A 20,111-nucleotide genomic window follows, 5' to 3' on the forward strand; every position below is an offset into this window, starting at 1 on the left:
AAATATATGTGTACACCTGATAATACGTATATCCACAACGTTCATATACGTATTATCAGGTGTCCAGCAGATGTCTCAACAAGGGTTGAGACATCTGCTGGACATATCGTGTAACTTTATTCCTTATTTCATCAGGGCTTGAAGGTGTGTCATAGAGGGATACCCATTCCTTCAACAAGTTACCCCAAACGATGGCATCAAGTGATGTGAGATCAGGAAACGTGAAGGGCAAGGGAACTCTTTGAACCTCGATATGACCTCCCAGGGAAGTGTAACGATAAATAGGCTCTAGAACCACGTGATGAATGACAGGTTATACCGTCCTGTTGGAATACCTCCACACGAAAATAGAATGATTTTTTGCACGAACACACCTATGCAAATCCTTGGTGAACGAAAGCAACACATTCTCGATGTTGCTTTCGCTGTTTCAATGAAGTAGCGCTCAGTTATGGCATGGCCAGAAACCGAACATCATTCGGTAACCTTCTCGATTTCTCTTAATGGAATTCAGGTCTCGAGAAACCAAGAAACTTATAGGTTCATCTGTTTACATGACTGCTTAGATGGAAATGCACTTCTCGTTTGTGTTAGCAGTTAGTTTTCTCCCCAAATGCACTTCACATTGCGGCAGAACATTCATGGTATATCGGAACCTCTCGATTAAGGCGATGATAACACTGTTCCTTGGGGCACGTTAACGGAAACGACGAACCAACTGCTCCCAAACATGTCGTAGGCTTGGACGATTTGCTCTACCAACTCCGAATGAACGAAAAGAATGCTCAACAATAAACATTATTTCTTCCAACGTTAGTCACCATCATTACTACAACTAAATATAATGGCGTAGACTCTACACGTGCTCCTTTATTAATGTGCATGCAGTTGCGCGACATATCTCATACCGCGTGTACTGAGGAGAGGGGGGGGGGGAATCTTGACGTTCAGTACTGATTTTTTTTTTTTTTTTTTTGCTTATACCGTATTACAGTATATTGCGATATTCTCTTTCCTCGATTATTACCATTATTTAAATAGAAATATCAGTTAGGCCAGAAGAAAGTTAGCAAAACTAACGTCTTTAAACTTCTATTTATTTATTTATTTATTTCTGAATTCTATATTTTCTATGGAACTTCACAACTCCGTTTGCAATCTGCTAGAGGGAAATAATCTTAATAAGCGTTGTCAATACAAAACTAGCTCACCAGAAATGCTACAGTACAAAGTGCAATGTAGTCTGTCGTTTATGTTATTTCTTAATCTGATAATACAGAAATGATGTGTTTAGATGTGGTAGTTTGAGGACACCTCCATTATAGTCATGATATGACTATAAATGAAGACTGTTATTGCGAATCATCATCACGATGATTCGCAAGGACATTTTCATGCGTTTTCCTTCCGGTTCTTCTGTTATCATCAGTTTTCCGTATTTCTAAAAATACCTTTTTTGACTTTCCTGGTGTAGTATTAAAATTCATGACAAACAGAAGTAAAATGTGGTATGTCATGTACCATTTTAAACATGTAATTACCATCGTCTAGTAAATAAAATGTTTAAGTACTTCTGACTCTGTTAGTGTCAGAAGTTTGTGAGAGCTAGCGACAGAATGAAAGAACAGATGCCTGGAATAGAAGCTAACGGAGTTCCTCCTGTTGTATGGACGCCCAAAGGTGACGATACAATGTTAGACAAGTTCAGGAAAATGGTGAATGAAGAATATAATTCGTCTTTAGGTAACGATGGTTATATAAGTAGATCCAATAGTGTTTTAGATGTAATTAATTACTGCGTGCATATGGCTAATTCAGGACTGAAGCTAGTAAATATTTAATGCTGCACACCAAAATCTAAATCTTATATCATAATATGTGTGAAAACAAGACATGCTTGACTTTCCTTGAAAGGAAGCATGATTGCTATATTTACAGAATTTTCAAATTAAGTTACTTTATAATTTTATATCACTGGGATTTTATATTATCTGTGATTTAGTACTGAATTTAATTATGGGACCAAGAATAAAACGATTGAAAATATGCAGAAAGTGAATAATCAGGAGATTTACATAGATATTATGACTTGGCAAGCAAGACAACTAAATGAAAAAAGAGGAAAAAAAGAGAAAACTTGACGTATTCCTGGTCATCTCGCAGTTCGCAATATTAATGGAAACAGAGCATGTTTCAGTCTTGGTAGTGCTTGGAATAAGACGCCACTTCTCAAAGAAGTGATTTAGCTCCTGCAGGTCTCTAGTCAGTAGCAGAACTTCTGGTGTTGGAATGTGATACACAGATTATCAGCATATGCGAATTTTCTAGACGTCCTTGGAAGGTCAGAAATATACAAATCGAATAGAACAGGGTGCCGGAAAAGACCCTTGCGGGAGTCTTTTCCCACAGTCCGTGGGTAATTGTTCTTGGTTTGCTCATATCATCATCATCTATAACTACCTCTATTTTTCTATTAAACAAAATAGCGTTGATCAGATGGGTCATTTTGTTAAATTTCAGTATTCTAAGGACGTTGCAGATCATGCAGTTCCTCCATACGGTGTTACATGCAACCGTCAAGTCTATAAAGACTTCTCCACGTTCAAGGCATTTCTTGAAAACAGATTCTGAGTTGTTAGGGTCAAAATTTTATCTTCACAGTTGTGCCCGGGCTTGAAGCTTGCCTGTTCATTAGGAAGAGTGTCAATAATACTAGTACAAATTCTATTGTAAATAAGTCCTAATAGCTTAAGACAGACATTGAGCAGTGCTATAGGTCTACAGCTTTCAGGTTTATCAGCGGCTTTTCGGGTCTCAGGATGGCTATTTTCTTTGATTTTTAAAAAAAAAATTCTGCTGGTAATTTGCCACTCTTTAGAATATTAAAAACGAAATTTGTCAGCCATACCACTATATTCTGTCCAGAGGTTTTTAAAAATTCAGGGTGAATGTCATCAAATCCAGGTGCTTTACCAGTTTTCATTCCCTGGAGTCCCTGGACGTCATAAAAGTGCCACTAAATGGGAACATACTACCGCACAATTTTAATCGAAAGTATCTGGGCATAACCCTAAATAGAACCTTCTCCTTTTAGAGGCATTTCTCCAATATCGCTGGCAATCTGAGAACTAGAAATAACATACTGCATTAAGTTGCCGGAACAACCTGGCAAAGGAAGGGGGGGGGCTGTGCTCCCACATTAAGGACCTGCTCTGGGCATCGTTTACTCAACTGCTGAATTCTGCTCAGCTGATTGGTGTGTAGTGCACACGTCAAATTAATTGATGCGTCCTGAATCAGACAGTGCGTATCATTTCTGGAACAATAAAGACTACTCCACCATACTGGCTACCAGTTATGAACCACATACAACCGCCACAATTACCACGCCAAGACAACCTGAATCACATCGCGAATATAACGAAATTTGCGGGAATCCACTGTTTCCTATAATACACTCTAATATTGACGGCTTTACATCACAGAGGCTTAAGTCAAGACATCCGCTTAATATAACGGCAGAGCAACTTGTCACTGAGGGCTATGATGTAACAATAGCATGGCGCATGGAATGGACTCCGAATCCCCAATAATCTGGCAGACTGTCTTTAATCCAAACAGTCCTCCATCAGGGTTCGACCTAACTCGAAAAATATAGACCTTCCTGAATAGGGTTCGCACCATCCATGGTTGGTACGGAGCTTTCTTGTTTACTTGGGGAATAAGACCAAAAGAAATCTTGTCACTGTGGTGAGGATAATCAAACTGTACAACATATCACAGAGTCTATATGGGACCTGTAACTGACTTCATAAAAGTTTCTACAGATGCTGATGATTGGCTGACGAACTTCGATATTCAATTTTAATTTTATGCTTAATTGTATATTTTTATATGTATACATAACTACAATCTCACTTCACACTATTGCATCCCTTTGTACATCTTCATTTTAATGTCTTGTACGTCCTTTGTGTGTGTGTGTGTGTGTGTGTGTGTGTGTGTGTGTGTGTGTGTGTGTGTGTGTGTGTGTGTGTGTGTGTGTGTGTGTGTGTGTGTGTGTGTGTGTGTGTGTGTGTGTGTGTGTGTGTGTGTGTGTGTGTGTGTGTGTGTGTGTGTGTGTGTGTGTGTGTGTGTGTGTGTGTGTGTGTGTGTGTGTTGTGGCATATACATGTCTTCTCTTAGCCAAATGGTAAATAAATAGCAGTATTAATGATGGACTTCTGGCCGCTTTGATAAATTCACCATCAGATTATAAGAAAATGAAAGCAAGTTATGAGCGAGATGTGAGGTTTACGAAATAATTAGATATTGATTTTTTAGATTGAATAAAAGAGAGTTATTTAATTGCGATGAGATTAGGTTGGATACACGTATGTTGCTGTTTATCACATACTGATCTGTTCCAATGGCTACGGATTCTGAGTGATATAATTTGATTTAGAAAAATCAATAATGGTGTCCACACTTTTCAGAGAGGTGCGTTTTTTTTTTAAATATATATATATATTTTTTTATGATTGCATATAAATCGTCATGCACGGGGACGACAGTATTGTTGATGTTCAGTTAATGTAATTTCAAAGAACGAATAGATCCGCGTGTAACTGGTATATGCATCCAATTTATATGTTCTCAAAGCCATGGACATCGTCCACACTCTGCTTATAAATGTCTAAACCTTAACATAAAGAAAGACATTCATTTGCTTTTCAAATTCTTTGGGGAATTAATATAATAATATTAATATTTTAAAATATAATTCACCGTATTTATGAGCAGGTTTTCCTCTTTCAGTCGATCAAAATATTATTGGAGAACTTTACATGAGAATGATAAGAATCAATTGATCAAATTTTTAAACTAGATCGAGAAAACATAAATACGAAATATTTACTTTTACCTTTGTTAAAAATTACTTTACTCTTCATTGTATCCTCCATGCTGTTTAAAAAGGAACTGTCATATTACCACAATTATTTAATGCTTATAAACATTCATCTTTAGATATTGCCTTAAAGAAAGAAGTGAAATCACACCCCCCTTAGGGATATTTTCTAAATAATCGAATACAGTTTGAAATAATTCGCTCCTTATTGTTCTAGCAACAGCAACAACTTGTCATATTACTTCTGCTTAAGCTGTTCATTAAATTCTACGTTTAAATATCCTCGTCTTCGCACCATAACCAACATTCCAAACTTTATTACTTTAATCACCTCCGAATCCAGTTAGATTTCTTGATCACAATGAAAACTAGGTGCAGGCTTAGTACGAAAAGATTTCATAGCTTACAGTGGCTCGATCACATTCTTATGTTCACTTGCCAACATCACTAATCTTTGAAATGTGCTCAAAGTCTATAGTATGCTGCCTTTCAAAATTGTCTTCATACAATTTTGGAAGACAGCGCAGAAATTTCGGAAGATTAACAGAAACCGGATGTGTCCCTTAAACGTCAGGTTTCTGTTAATCTTTACTGTCCGAAGATCCTAAACGTGTTGTATGTAGTGGAGAACAGTGTCGCTGATACTGAACAAAACCTTCCACTTCTAAAGTTCCCAAGTACAAAACTTATCGCCATTTAAAAGATTAACATCACTTACTCATTTGGCCGAACTGAAAGTGTATTTATCGCTTCTGGAAGGGATTTGACATCAGTATCTCCCTCCACATAACCTTTCTGAAACATTGTATCATCAGCAAAACCTGAATATTTTCATGTAGTAACTCATGATAAGATTTACCAATAAGAAAGGTGGATTAGTAGAAGGATTATGAAAATACCATGTCGAAGTAATTGATGGTAACAAGACGGTAACATCACTGCGAGAATTTTAAATAATAATAACTATACTTGCTCACATTCTATAAAAAAACGTTGCCATTGAACTAGATAAGGGGTTTGCTAAAGGTTTTTGACAGAATACTGCACGGTAGGCTGTTGCATAAATTAGAGAACATGGGTTTGGATTATTGAATATTAGCGTTGCTAAGAGGATGGTTGGATAACAGATAGCAATAAGTGGTATACGGCAGATGTGAGTGCAAGATTCAAGGTTACCACTGATGTACCACAAGGATCAGTGCTTGGTCCGCTATTATTCAATTTGTACATTAATGATATTGGGAAGGATTTGCTGATGATGCAAAGATAATTAGGGTTATCTGGAATGCTGCTAATATGCAGTACTTGTAGAATGATTTGAATAGGCTGGAATTGTGGACATGGGAAAATGGATACCAGTCTAATGTCAATAAATGTAAAGTCATTCACTTTGACGTGATTAGATATCCAATGTCGTATGTCGTATTATGTTGGTGGGATTATGTTCGAAGAAACTGATGAGGCTAGGGATCCTGGAATGTTAGTTGATAGGAAGTTGAAGTTCAGAGACAATGCAGAAAAGAGTGCAAATACCACTCAAATGATAATTGCAGTTCTGAAGTAAAGATAAGGATACATATAAAGATAATGATATCATTGTGCCTCTTTACAAGGTCTTGATAAGATCTCACTTGACTATTATGCACGAGTCTGGTCGTGGTTTCCATTGTGATTCTGAAAGAAAGTTCAAAGGAGAGTGTTAAAAATGATTGAAAATTTATAGGCTGCAGGTACTAGCATATAGGAGAAAGGGGGGACGATATGATTGAGACTTACAAACTTCTGGAAGGGTTATACAGGGTTTCCGTTGATGGAAATTTTCAGTTTATAGAGGATGGGGAAGTACAAGAGGGCATCCTTGGAAGCTGAGAATGAATGCGGCTAAGAATGGGGGGGGGGTCAGGGCTAGATTTTTCTCTCATAGAGTGGTGCGTGATTGGAATGGATTACCATGGGATGTTGTGAGTGCAAGCAGTGTGAATGAATTCAAGAATATGTATAATAGCTGGTGCGTGCAGTATGTGGCCTCCCTCGATGAGTCCCTGACTCCATGGAGGTCTCTCTTAATAATAATAATAATAATAATAATAATAATAATAATAATAATATTTTTTTTTAATTTTTTAAATTTTTTTTTATTGTTCTTTCAAATATTTACATATGTACAATGATCATCTATTCAGTATATTATTTTACAAGGTCACTTTGTGCTACATATAATGAGATTTAAATAGTAATGATGATAACAGTTTTTTTTATGTAACAATCATAATAATAATTTACAATTATATTGTTCAGAGTTACATAAGTTGTATAATATTACATGTTGTGGTTTACTATTTTTTTTTTTAAGTTTGAAAAGGTGTGATTATACAACAGTATTTACACATATGCAATCTGAATATTATGTGTCCTTATTTTCAAAAACATACGGTGTAAACTCATGATTTACTTTTAAAAAATATATATTTTTTTACATTCCATACATTTGTTACAGTTATTATATACATTACATACATTTGTTACAATTATTATATACATTACATTCATTTGTTTACATATGATACATTACTTACATTTGTTTACATATGATACATTACTTACATTTGTTTACATATGATACATTACTTACATTTGTTTACATGTGATATTTACATTACGTACATTGGTTTACATATAACACATACATTGGTTTTCTTGTGATACGTACATTACATGCATTTGGTTACATATGATACATCTTGGATGAGAACTAATTTTTTTTCCTTTCATCCTCGAAGCTTAAATGTAAGCTTATCTGAGGATGACACCACTTGGTTATTATGTATTTTTTATTTTTTTTGCTGTGTTAGGATGCTACGGAATCTATGATTAAGAAATTCGCGCGCGCGCACTCACACGCACACGCACGCACGCGCACGCGCATCACCCCCCCCACACACACACACAATAAATTGGAATGTACTGATGCGTCGCTGAACTGGAAGCCTGAGCGAATATATTGTGTTTCATTAAGTTTGTATGGTATTTTGGGTGCGCGTTTCTTGTTCGTAGTACAGTATGTCCTAGAGCTCTTTTCAGGCTACTGTAGTTTGTAAGCTTTCTGTATTCAAAAGGTAATCTGTTTATCATGTCTGGGATGTAGAAGTTTCGCGTGGCCTTTCCGTAGTGATTATTGTATTTATATGTGATATAATTAGTGGTCTGAGGTCTTGTTATACGGTATGTATTTCTGACTGTCCTGTAGATGGCATCGAAATAATGTTTTAGCAAGGCTGCATAGTGACATAAATGTTTTGCTGTCAGTAATTTGTATTTTGCCATTGCAATGTTTATAAGGTCGTGATTTTCTCTTTGTTCCCAAAACATCAGTTTTGTCATTTTGTACTGTAGCGACATTAATCTATTTAATTTGTAGGGTGCACAGAAAGCATACGTTGTTATAGCGTATCTTAGTATATTTTGGCATAGTGCTTTGTATATTAGTGTTTTTAGACGTATGGGAACTATGTCTTTTAATCGGTAGAGTTTGCCACTTATTGTTCGGAGTTTGTTGTGTAGATGTTTTATATGGCTATTCCAGTTCATATATGCGTCGAGGTAAATTCCAAGGTATCGTATTGTTTCAACCTGAGTGATTGTAGTGGTTTTGCTGTTCTGTGTGTTTTTTGTGTTGGAAAGTGGATGTTGGATGGTTATATATTTGTTATCAACTGGTCGAGTCAGTGGATTTCTGAATATCATTAATTTTGTCTTTTCTGAGTTTAGGTGTATGGAGTTTTTCGTGAGCCAGTCTATGATCAGATTTATATCATGTTGCATATTTGTTTGGCTATGCTTGCGTTATTATGGATGGATATTATTGTTGTATCGTCTGCGTACTGGAATATCTTACCTTTGAGTGGTAACTGATTAACATCGTGCGTGTAAATGTTGAATAAAGTTGGGGAGGGTACAGCTCCCTGTGGCAGTTAGATCCTATACGTGTGATATGCTTTCTATTTTGGAGGTAGTTTGTAAACCACCTGTGAAGAGGCCCGTCTATTCCAACATGCCTCAGCTTTTCTAACAAGGTTTGATGTGTAAGTGTATCGAATGCTTTGGTTAGATCTATAAAGGCTACCATGGCTATTTTGTTTTTGTCTAAGGCGGTATTAATTACGTCTGTAAAGTCTTCCAAGAGAGATGATGTTCCCTTATTTTTCTGAAAACCATATTGTGTTTTGGGGATAATATTAAAGATCTCAGTGTATGCTGTGAGTTTCTTCAGTATGAACCGCTCCATAATTTGATTGATAATTGGTAATGTTGCTATGGGTCTGTAATTGCTGATTAAATTTCTTTTTCCTTGTTTGTATATGGGTGTGATTATGGCTGTCTTTAGCATACTTGGTATCTGTCCTGTTTTAAATATTTTATTTATTAGTTTTAGTAGGATAGGACTTAAACTAGTTGCATGTTGCTTTATATCTTTATGTCTGATACCATCTATTCCTGGGCCTTTGTTTGGTTTGATTTGATGTATTGCTGAGAGACATTCTGCTTCTTTTATGGTTGGGAACCATAATGTCTGTTTTGATCGCGGTCCAAGTGGAGGGCCTCGTTTTGTGATTGGGGGAATATTTCTGTGAAGTTCTTGGATGGAGTCTGCAAAGTATTGGTTAAAGTCATTTGCTAGTTGTTGGATAGGTTTTGCGTCTTTCATGAAGCTGTGTTTTATGGTTTCGGAGGCAGTGGTGTTGGGAACAGAATCTAGCATCTCATTAATCAGATGCCAGGTTTGTTTCATGTTGTTTTGTGCGGAGGTTAGTTTGTCTCTGTAGTAGCTTATTTTTGCATTTCTGATTTGTGTTGTAAGGTGATTCCTTGTTATCTTATATTCAGTTTTTAAAGTTGTGTTATTTGGATATCGCTTTAATTCTTTCCATGAAGCGTCCTTTCTGTGTATTTCTAGGATTAAGTTTTGTGTTATCCAAGGATTTTGTGTTGTTTTTGATCGAATTCGGACTTTCTTTGTAGCTTTCTTATATATTTCCTCCAGTGTGAGTTTAATGTTGTTGTATAAGATATCTGCTGAATCTGATGCCAGGTGTTCCCAGTCTGTTTTTCTTATTTCGTGGTTGACTATTTCTTCGTCTATTATTGTTTTCTGTCGTTTTTCTTCTGTGGGACATTGAATGGGTATTGTCTTGGTGTGAAGGTTTAGAGCGGTGAAGTAATGGTCTGCTACTTTGCACTTTATGACTGATGCAGTGTAACTATTTGGTGATGCTCGGACGTTTATATGATCTAGACAGGAGGCAGTGATAGTATTTCCGAATATTTCTTCTCTAGTACATGATGTTATTGTTGGTATTAGATTATACATGGATAGCGTGTCTAGGTATCGTACAGTGTTGTTCTGGTTTTTGTTTGCAATATTTATATCGCCAATTATCATTAGGTATTCGGTTGAGCATATTTCTTGGCATGAAAGCCAGAAATTGAGTTCGTTCAAGAATTTTATCATGTTTAGGTTTGGTGGCCTGTAAATAGCATTTAGTATTATGGGATGCTGTGTATTCGATTAATGATTTCGAGGCAGAGGGTTTCAGCATGCTCAAACTGATAGGCCATTTCTTTTGCTATTAATTTTTGTTTCATAAATATTAGTATTCCACCCCCTCTTCTTGTTTGGCGGAATGATCTATGTTGTTGAAAGCCTGGAATTTGGAAAGCAGTCGCTTCGTCATCAGTTATGGATACTTCTGTAAGAATCAATATATCAATAATAGCAGTGTAATTCCTAAGATAAGCCTGTAACAATAACCAATGTTTTGGGATGCTTCTGATGTTAATATGCAATATTGAGAGACCTCTCGCTTGTATTGTGTGTTGTTTCCATGCATCAAGCGATTCGAAAGTACAATTACTGATGTATTCTGGTGTAATTACATCTATCTGATGGTTCACATTCGTTTTTGTTGTGTTGTGATCTTCTTATTGAACTAAGTTGGAGTCTTTTGTTTCACTCTGGCAACCTATCTATATCTTCCGAGCTTTTTATTTGTATAGACTTTGAAGTCTGTGACTTTCTCAAGAATATTTTGCCGTCTTTGATCCATAAAAATTGATACTTTTTTTCTGTTTTTTCTTTTCTTTCTTGGTTCAAAAGATTCTGATTGAAAGGTGTTAAATACTGAGAGAGAAAGATTGGCGTATTGTCTTGCGATGCATTTAAATCCTTGACAACTGGTTTTTTCAGACTGCTGGCTTTTATGAGATTGTCTCTTGTAGCCTAGCTTGTCAGACGGATTATCACCGGAGCCGGTCGTGGCAAGCCTTGTTTTTTGTTCTTCCTGGGAATCCGATTTATGGTCTGAATATCATTATGCTGTAAGGGGATGTCAATTGCATGGCCTAACTTTAGAACTACGTCTCTGAGATTTTCTGTGGATTCGGTTTCTGGAAGATCGTTTATGACAAGGTCATCTTTATGTTGTTGTTGGTTTAAAACTTCGTATTGTTGTTTCAGAGAATTAAATTCTTGATGGAGTTCCGATGTGTCTTTTATCAATTTGTGCTGCCTCTCAGTTAATGCGTTAATGCTGGTTTTAATGTCTTTTACCGTTTGTAAGACTTCTTCGACTTTTGAATTATTAAATTTAACAAACTCTTCATATTTGCTAATTTTTTTTTTTGTTATTTCTTTATTCTGTTTATCAAATAGTTCTTGGACAAGATCTACCAAGCTGGCTTTTATATTTTCTAAACCTTTTTCTAGTAATAAATTAACGGAACTCAAATTATAAGACTCACCGGTGTTTTGTTGTCTGTTCAGTTCATCGTCCGATTCTGCCTCCGGCGTAATCATTTGCGTCGTGGGTGGTGGCGTTTCTTTGTTCTCTCTCCAGTTTACGCACTTCCATTCTTCTCGTTTGGCATTGGATTTGCGTTGCCAGGTTGTTTCAGAAAGTCCGGAACATGTAAAGTGAAGATTCCTATGGCATTTCCTGCAGGTTATGTAACATCCGTCGGACGGCAATTTCTTCTGACACTTGTTGCACTTCATGACTCTCCTTTCTTCCTCTGGACAGCTGCAAAGATGGCGACGTCCTTTGTTCTCTACTCGTTAGCAACCGCGGTGTACGCTTCAATTTTTTTAGCACACTCATATTTTAGATTCCACTTGGCCGATTTCGATGAATTATATGTCACTGTCTTCAGCGTGACAAGTAGAGTTTCTTTATGACACTTTTAAATTAAAAACAGGAGTTAGAACCACATTAAAACTATAAAAACGGGACAAGCGATACGACCATGCCTTATAATAATAATAATAATAATAATAATAATAATAATAATAATAATAATAATAATAATAAATATCTCATATTCAGAAAATCATGCGTGGACAAAACACAATTTTAAGCTAATCAGATGAGACAGAAATATTTGCTTCAGAAAAACAAAGTAAAATTCGCAAAAGAAGAATAAAATCAGGACGGCAGAAAATCCGATGAACAGCAGATTAAAAATTACACGTTCAAGTTCAAAGCCCGCGATTGACTTGGTGAAGACCGAATTTGGAGCCGCCCTATTTGGCCGATTGGTTAGCGTATCCGCTCTCCTGCCAAGAGGCTGCAGGTTCGAATCCAGCCAGAGACATGGCTATTTATGATTGTGCTACTATCCCTTTACCATATGTTCTGCTGTAAGTTATGTCTTGCGCAATATGACCTCTGGTGTCTTTGAGCCATAAAAAAAATCAAAAATAACTAACTAACCGGTTTTCATAGCCTTGGCGTAAATAAGTGTGCATATGCATTTGCGTCAACCATCATGTCAACAATATTTGAAAGAAGATCGTTTTTAGATCAAAATATACTTGTTCTTTATTCAAAATTAAACAAGTAGCCATACTCGAATTCCTGATATGTACCCCCAGAGATGTACAGGATATTATGATGGTACTACATGAAATAAATTACGTCATTACTAAGTACCGATCAGCAATTTTCCTCCATCTGTCAAGAATCAGACATCATCAGATCTTATATTTCCTTCTTCTAAGGCACGTTTAGTGTATCAATCTAATTGGTCTTCCTTCCTTTAGATCTTTTCCCTGCCAGGATGGCAGGGAAAAGATCTGTTTATTATTCAATTTATCTCCATATTAATTTGCTATCTTGACTAAAAATTGTACCGAAATACTGAAATATTTTACTTGTTCTATTCGTCCTCCAATCAAGATGCACTTGATGTTTTTCATGCTTCTGCCCATTTCAATTTACTTTATTGAAATGGGCAGAAGCATTCATACCAATTACACGAATAGTTACAATCGTAATTCTTCTGCATCGTTCTCTTGTCGATATATGGAATTTATAACAGAGAACAAAATATGCAGATGATATGAATTTCCGTGAATCGGAGTACACGCGATTTATTTTTAAACATATTATTTTCATTTCTCTACGTTTCTACAAAGAGAGAGAGAGAGAGAGAGAGAGAGAGAGAGAGAGAATTTTGAAAAAGTGTCAGCTTTTCCAGAATGACTTCAAAAATCTCTCTCTCTCTCTCGCTCATTTAGAAAAAAACTGAATCGAGTAACCTAAATAACTTTCATCTTTCTGTCATTTACCCTAAGGCTCCTTTATAATCTTATGCTCTGTTTTTGCATTCCATCAAGACGTACATTTTAACGGAGCGGTGATCCCTCTTAAGTTTTAATTGTTCATGTTTTTCTTGCTTCAATGTTGTATGATTTCATTATTCTTCAACAAAACCTAATCTAAAGAACAAAAATTCTGTTAGTTATAAATAATGTTTTAAAAATAGTGGCTGAAAGAGAAAGAACCATTGGTAGTTCAGTGAAATTCCTGAATGCCATTACATGAACGAGTGCTAACATCTAAAATAGGAACAGATAAATTCGTGAATATTAAGAGAGAATGAAGAAAATCTATAATAATAATTCTTTCCCTTTCGAACTACCTACATCATACTTATCAAATATCAGTCCATAACTGTTAGAGTTTTCTGTTCAAAATTTGAATTATTACTCTTAGAATGGATACACAGTAAATGTGTAATGTTTAAAAGACAAAAGAATGCAGATTTGTGTCTTTTTTATGAGAATCAACATTAGAAAAAACTAAATAAATCCGCTGAAATATTCCTGCTAATATCCCCTAATTGATAAAAGAGTGTGGTTGAGAATTGTTAAGATTGATGCTATGAGTTCTAGTTAAAAACATTAAAAGGCATAAAAACTGAAGGATATAATTAACGCTTCATTAACTAATTAGGTAATATGCTTTTAATACATATAAAGTGCTTTTTTCGTATATTATATATTATTATAAATGCTTATAATTATGTTATTTTATTCATTCGCTGATTAACTGAAATTCTGTTACAACCATTCCTCAGATGACTATTGGAGCCTCCACGAGTGGTCAGTCAAGAATTATTCTGATTTCTGGGAGTCGGTTTGGAAATTCACAGGAGTAATATTTACTCAGCCGTACGAAAAGGTAAGTGTTCTATGCCATTATCGTCAGAATGTATGATGCATGGCAGTATGTGATATAGAAGACTATGTTTACAATTACTATCTCCAAGAATACCACCGACAAATGGAAACAAGTAACTATATTTGGACAAAATATCGTATCACAGGGAAATGTTTCGAAAAAGAGATGCACTAAATATGAATATGAATAAAAGATTAACATCAGGAAAAACAGGATTAATTGGATGCAATATTTCTTCGCATCTTGAGGATGTAAGGGCATCCTCAGACAGACAGAGACAGAGAGAGAGAGAGAGAGAGAGAGAGAGAGAGAGGAGTCGATATAAAATTCTAAGAAATTTACAACAGATGTGGTCAAATATGACTAAATATTTTTCTTTATTTTTTAATATATATTTTCTCGTAATTATAAATGGTGAAACTTACCACAGACTTTCACCAATATTGTAATATTCACAATCTGATTTTAATGGATTTTTGAGAATGTTAATTTTTTCTTGTAACTTCTAATATTTTGTTGGCTCTTTTGCAAACGTAAACTGTGAACTAAGCAAGAACTTGAGTTTTAAATGCGTAAAGTATTTCATCTTTTGAATGTGGTTTTAGTAATTTCTTTCTCTGAATAAGTCTTTGGTCCATATTCTTAACCACTTTTGACATTCATGTTTTCATTATTTTATTCATTCAGAAGAAATAGTTCGACCACCAGGTGAAATCTAATAAATATATAAATAAAATACGTAAATAAAATAGCAACAGGGTTTAATGTGAGCCTATCAAAACTCTGTATTCATAGTCCGAAGAGAATTTCAGAGAGAAGGATATATCAAAGCCAGAATAATCTACACAAGTCATTCAAAAATCGATGCTTTCATTTCTCTGTCCAGTACTGCATTTTTTTAAGGAGACGCAGAAGAGATTATTTTCAAATTAATAAACATAACCTGAACCAAATCTAATAAGTATCTTAATACTTTATTGTGTAGGTAGTAGACAAAGAAACAGCATTTCAGGATATTCCAGAGTGGTTTCAAGGAGCTCGCTTGAACTTTGCAGAAAACCTACTTCGATACAACGACGACCGAGTTGCATATTACGTGGGAGGTAAAACACAATTTCCTTGTTAATCTATCGTGTATACGATTATGAACTTAGAAATATCATATATTGCACGTTTTTCAATATGGAATGCTGTTTAAATGCGGTGACGGATTTGTTTTCTTCTTAGGAGAAACAACAAACGAGATTAAGAAGATTACATACGCCCAAGTTCATGAAAATGTTGCAGTATTCGCAGCCGCGATGAAGAAAGTTGGAATTCAGAAAGGAGACGTTGTTGCTGGTAAGTCCTTGTTCTAGAAGAATTCCACTCATGTCCAGCTTTCTCATTGTTACTGCTTTAGATAATTACATTTAATATCGATAACCCACTTTATTCATCATCATCATCATGCATCAAGGATTTAGGCCTAGCATGGCCCTATTCCGGCCTTAGAAGTCATCGTTGAATCGTTTAAGAGGACGTCCTGGTTTTCTTTTTCCTAATGGCTTTTTTCTGACCCGCTTTATTGATTTTTTGTTTTGTTCAGATTACCGTAGTTATTTTTGATATGGAAATACACACTTTATTAGGTAGAACAGTACAATTAAAAAAAAAAGAACACCTTTACTCTAAACATTGCACAAAATAGCAAAGAAATCAAATAAATACGTAAACGATAGTGTTTAGTCATGAACGAAGATAAGGGTTCAAAACTCCGTCAGTTATTTTGATTCTTGTAAATTATCGGAGTTATCGGTTGCTGTCATATTTTCCAGAAATTCTCAACATACAGCAACGATATGAACTGCTTGACTGAAAAGGAAAAACATTAGTTTTCTCTTTTCAAGAATACAGTTTTGAAACCATATCTTCTTACATGACAGAACACTACTCCAATTCATATCTTTCAAATGTTCACAAAACAAGACTAGTATACTCTAGCAATTTTTTTTCCATGTATTTTTTTTCCATATGTGTTCGACGGAAAACACAGACAGAAAGTCACTGACTTATATATTAAATCAAAACCAGTCCAGGAACCAGTCTCTTAACGAATTTTATTCGTTAAGAGACTTTTGAAACTCGTTTTTTCAAAAGCCTTAGCCAAGTCCAAACCAAACCAACTTCTCATGCTTTTCCTTCATTTCTTCTACCTCTGTAAATAAATGAAAATAATTTTAATAGATAAAATAAAATAAAATAAACTTAGAAATATCACAAACATGTACACATGAAGATTCTCATTTTTTAAGTCATGATCAAAATTGCACCTGTTTTTATTTTAACCTTTATCATTATCATCATTATCATCAACTGAAAATCTATCTCTACTATCAACATCAACCCAGTTTCATCAAATGGAAAATATATATGTATACAGATATGACACAGTACTACGCCGACCGACAACAGATAATATTACAGCACACGAGCTGACAACAGATAATATTACAGCACACGAGCTCTTTCAGTTAACCATTTTTCATATCATTAGTTGTTATTTTTTCTCTCAGTTGTAACATCCCTTTCTTTTTCTTCTTCAACATAATGCTGTTGTTCGACTTATGGACATTTTTGAGTTATAGCAGCCCTCTTGAACCGAGTGTGATCTGACTCTTGTTTATGACTGTACTTGGGCAGTCTACTTCGTTTCTTTTAACTAAGAGCAATACCGCGGGGACTCTCTTTGAATTATTTAAAAGAGCCATTTTTGGCTCAAGTACCGAAAACGCTCACAGCGGAGATATGTGATACTCTGACTATAACTAAAAAAAAACTCACTGCTGCCACTACATATAACAAAAAATGTGCGATCAACGGAAAAACACTTCGGTTAGTTTTTCATGGTTTTAATGTTAATTTATACATTTATTGTTCGAGTTTAACGATAAATCACCATACTTTATGCCATCCAGGACAACCGCGTTGTGTTGTGCCATTTCATAAGTTTATTCACGCACTCTATGAGATAAAAATCTAGTTTCCATTCCTTTGTTGACTGCATTCATTCTCAACTTTAATGGATGCTCTCTCTCTCTCATCCTCTCACCCACCCTCCATAAAATAAGTTTTCGGTTAATACTAGTACTACTTTCCTGTATAACTATTTCAGAATATTTTGGGTCTTTATCTCAGCATCTACAGTTTAAAAATTCGTAATCTCTCGTCATTCCACAGGGACTGATATCTGATATCATCTTTGACGCTCTCCTTTGTACCCCCTTCATCTTGAGAGAGCCAGAAGACTAGTTCTGAGAACAGTAGTCCAGATGACGTTGTATCAAAGCCATGTAAAGAGGTAAAAATTACTTTCTTATTCTTACATGTCAGTGTGTGTTTCAGCATTGCAAATTTCCTCTGAGGTGCATTTGCAATTTTTGCCATATGGCCGCTGAATTTCAACTTCCTATCTACCTACTAAAACTCCAGAATCCCTAGCCTGATCAGATTTTCTAGCATAATATCGCCCGTATAGTATTCCACACCAAAGTGTATAACGTTGCATAAATGTACTAATATTGAACTGAAAGTAATTTTTCACATACCGACAATTCCATTACTTGTCTATGTGTGCATCATCCTCAAATACCTTGATATCTATCACTCACCAGTTTTTTCTCAAGTTAACAGTTTATAATCCAAATATCCATAAACCTATGCAATGGCTTTCAATAACTCATTATTTCAAAACCCTTAGCCAAATCCAAACCAAACCAACTTCTCATGTTCTTCCTTCATTTCTTCTTCCTCTGTTCTTTTGACATCCTTCTGCTTCTTACTGTTCTTCCTAAACACTGCAATTTCTAGATCTTAAGTAAACCTAAATAGATTCCTTCTTTCTCTTTAGCCACTTACCATATTGACAGCACTTTGTGTTAATGTTTTTGTAATGTCTCTTGTGCAGACTGATACATTTAAAAGAAATGTATCAGTTAAAAGAAATTTTAAAGAAATGAGGAGGAGAAAGAATAAGTCATTTCCAGTTCATGCAATATGGTTAAGTGCTTTTAACAGTAGTCAGTTTGGATTTTGTAATTATATATTTAGCAAACGTTCAGGTGATTCTATTGACTTTTGCGATGTACATGATGTAGATGAACGTGATTTCAAAAGTTTTAGCAAGGACCAAATGGTGCATCCATTGTATTTCTCATAGCTAACTGAACCAGTACTAATTCTAATATTAGTACTGGTTCAGTGCTATAATATGTTAGTGCATTAACATGCTAATTAACGTAATATAAAAGCAAAAACCGATTACCAATTACCATAAAAACAGTTTACGATGTATTGTATTAGTATAGTATAGTATAGTATAGTATAGTATAGTATAGTATAGTATAGTATAGTATAGTATAGTATACTTTAATAAAATGCTTTTCGCTGCTTAAGATACCGTGAATTAAAACCCTTCATTGGCTCTGAAACCGTTACTTAAACTTCTTCATTATCAGCCTCCCACATTTTATCCGCTGGACCATCTCTGGGTAATATTTTCCATCACCGAATTCAAAGTGCCAGTTTTATACTTGGGGTATAATACGATCCCATGTTTCAGCCATCTTTTGAAAAAAAAGAAATAAAAATAAATTATCGTCCCATACTTCGACAGATACGGTAATTTTTCCTGTGACTAGTAACATTTGCTTATTACCCTACTTTGTTTATCTATTTAGTTCAGATATATTCTGAAAATTCCGTAATGAATTAACCTGTGATATATTTTTATAGGATACATTCCTAATATCCCGGAAGCGGTTTATGCGATGTTAGCAGCCGTTAGCATCGGCGCCATATGGAGCGCAGTGTCAATAGAATTTGGTGTCACTGTAAGTTGCAATTTCTTTGAGTTGTGTGAGTTAATAAAATACCAGCCCATCGACTCGTTGGTTGATTTTTATATTAAGTACAATTTTTTCGGGTTCTATTTCAAAATATGCTGATATATTGACAAATATTAGATATTTATGATAAGTCTGAAATTATTAAAATTGGATACAGTATTGATTTTTTCATTTATAAAAGTTTTTACAATTAAACTAGAGAAGCACGCATAGCCTGCTAGTATCAAATTACATCGTCGACATGGCTTTTGCAAAAACAAATCACAGTATTATCTACATTGTCCTTGATGACACAGTTTTTTTTTTTACATCAGGATAATAAATGAAACTGCCATGATACATCCGAAACATTAGACCGACAAACTTGTGATGATGAGGAGGAAAAGCTTACATGGGAATGCTACATGAGCAAGCCGCAATGTTGCTGCAAAAACACGGAAATATACGACAGATCTCTCAGCCGTTTAAACGAAAACTAGATTACATATAGTTTTGTTTTCGATAGCGGGAACGAGTTGAAATAGACGCGTTTCTTGAATTTTATCTTTCTTCATATCTATTCACATTTGCTGTTTTAATGCATTAAAAGGTGATTGAAAATTACCTTTCGTTAAAATGTGTTACATTATATCGGCGGAACTAATGACATCTTATCTATAGATTTGCTTAAATAACATTGCAAGCGAAGATTCAAATTTTCCTCGAGAAGCGATCGATTTGATAATATATATCCTCCCTAAGTCAATAAAAAAATCTATATGACTTACCTTTCAATTTTCTTGCAGTATTTTACGAATATATTAAGTATATACAAAGAAT

The 20,111-nt window shown here is 35.0% G+C and overlaps 1 protein-coding gene across 1 annotated transcript in view; it reads left to right on the forward strand.

Moving 5' to 3' along the window:
* The first annotated feature begins 1,616 nt into the window (after positions 1-1,616).
* LOC150110043 (acetoacetyl-CoA synthetase-like) overlaps positions 1,617-20,111 on the forward strand; it is a 72,107-nt gene continuing 53,612 nt past the window's right edge. Inside the window, exons 1-5 of the mRNA XM_090403150.1 lie at positions 1,617-1,743; positions 14,303-14,406; positions 15,392-15,509; positions 15,634-15,747; positions 19,180-19,302. Of these exons, the coding sequence (XP_090259276.1) occupies positions 1,617-1,743; positions 14,303-14,406; positions 15,392-15,509; positions 15,634-15,747; positions 19,180-19,302 (586 nt within the window). The remainder of the gene's footprint in view (positions 1,744-14,302; positions 14,407-15,391; positions 15,510-15,633; positions 15,748-19,179; positions 19,303-20,111) is intronic.

Source organism: Typopeltis vanoorti, chromosome 1, assembly GCF_054136105.1.
Source record: "Typopeltis vanoorti isolate ZY-2024b chromosome 1, IOZ_Tvanoo_1.0, whole genome shotgun sequence".
Taxonomy (NCBI): domain Eukaryota; kingdom Metazoa; phylum Arthropoda; class Arachnida; order Uropygi; family Thelyphonidae; genus Typopeltis; species Typopeltis vanoorti.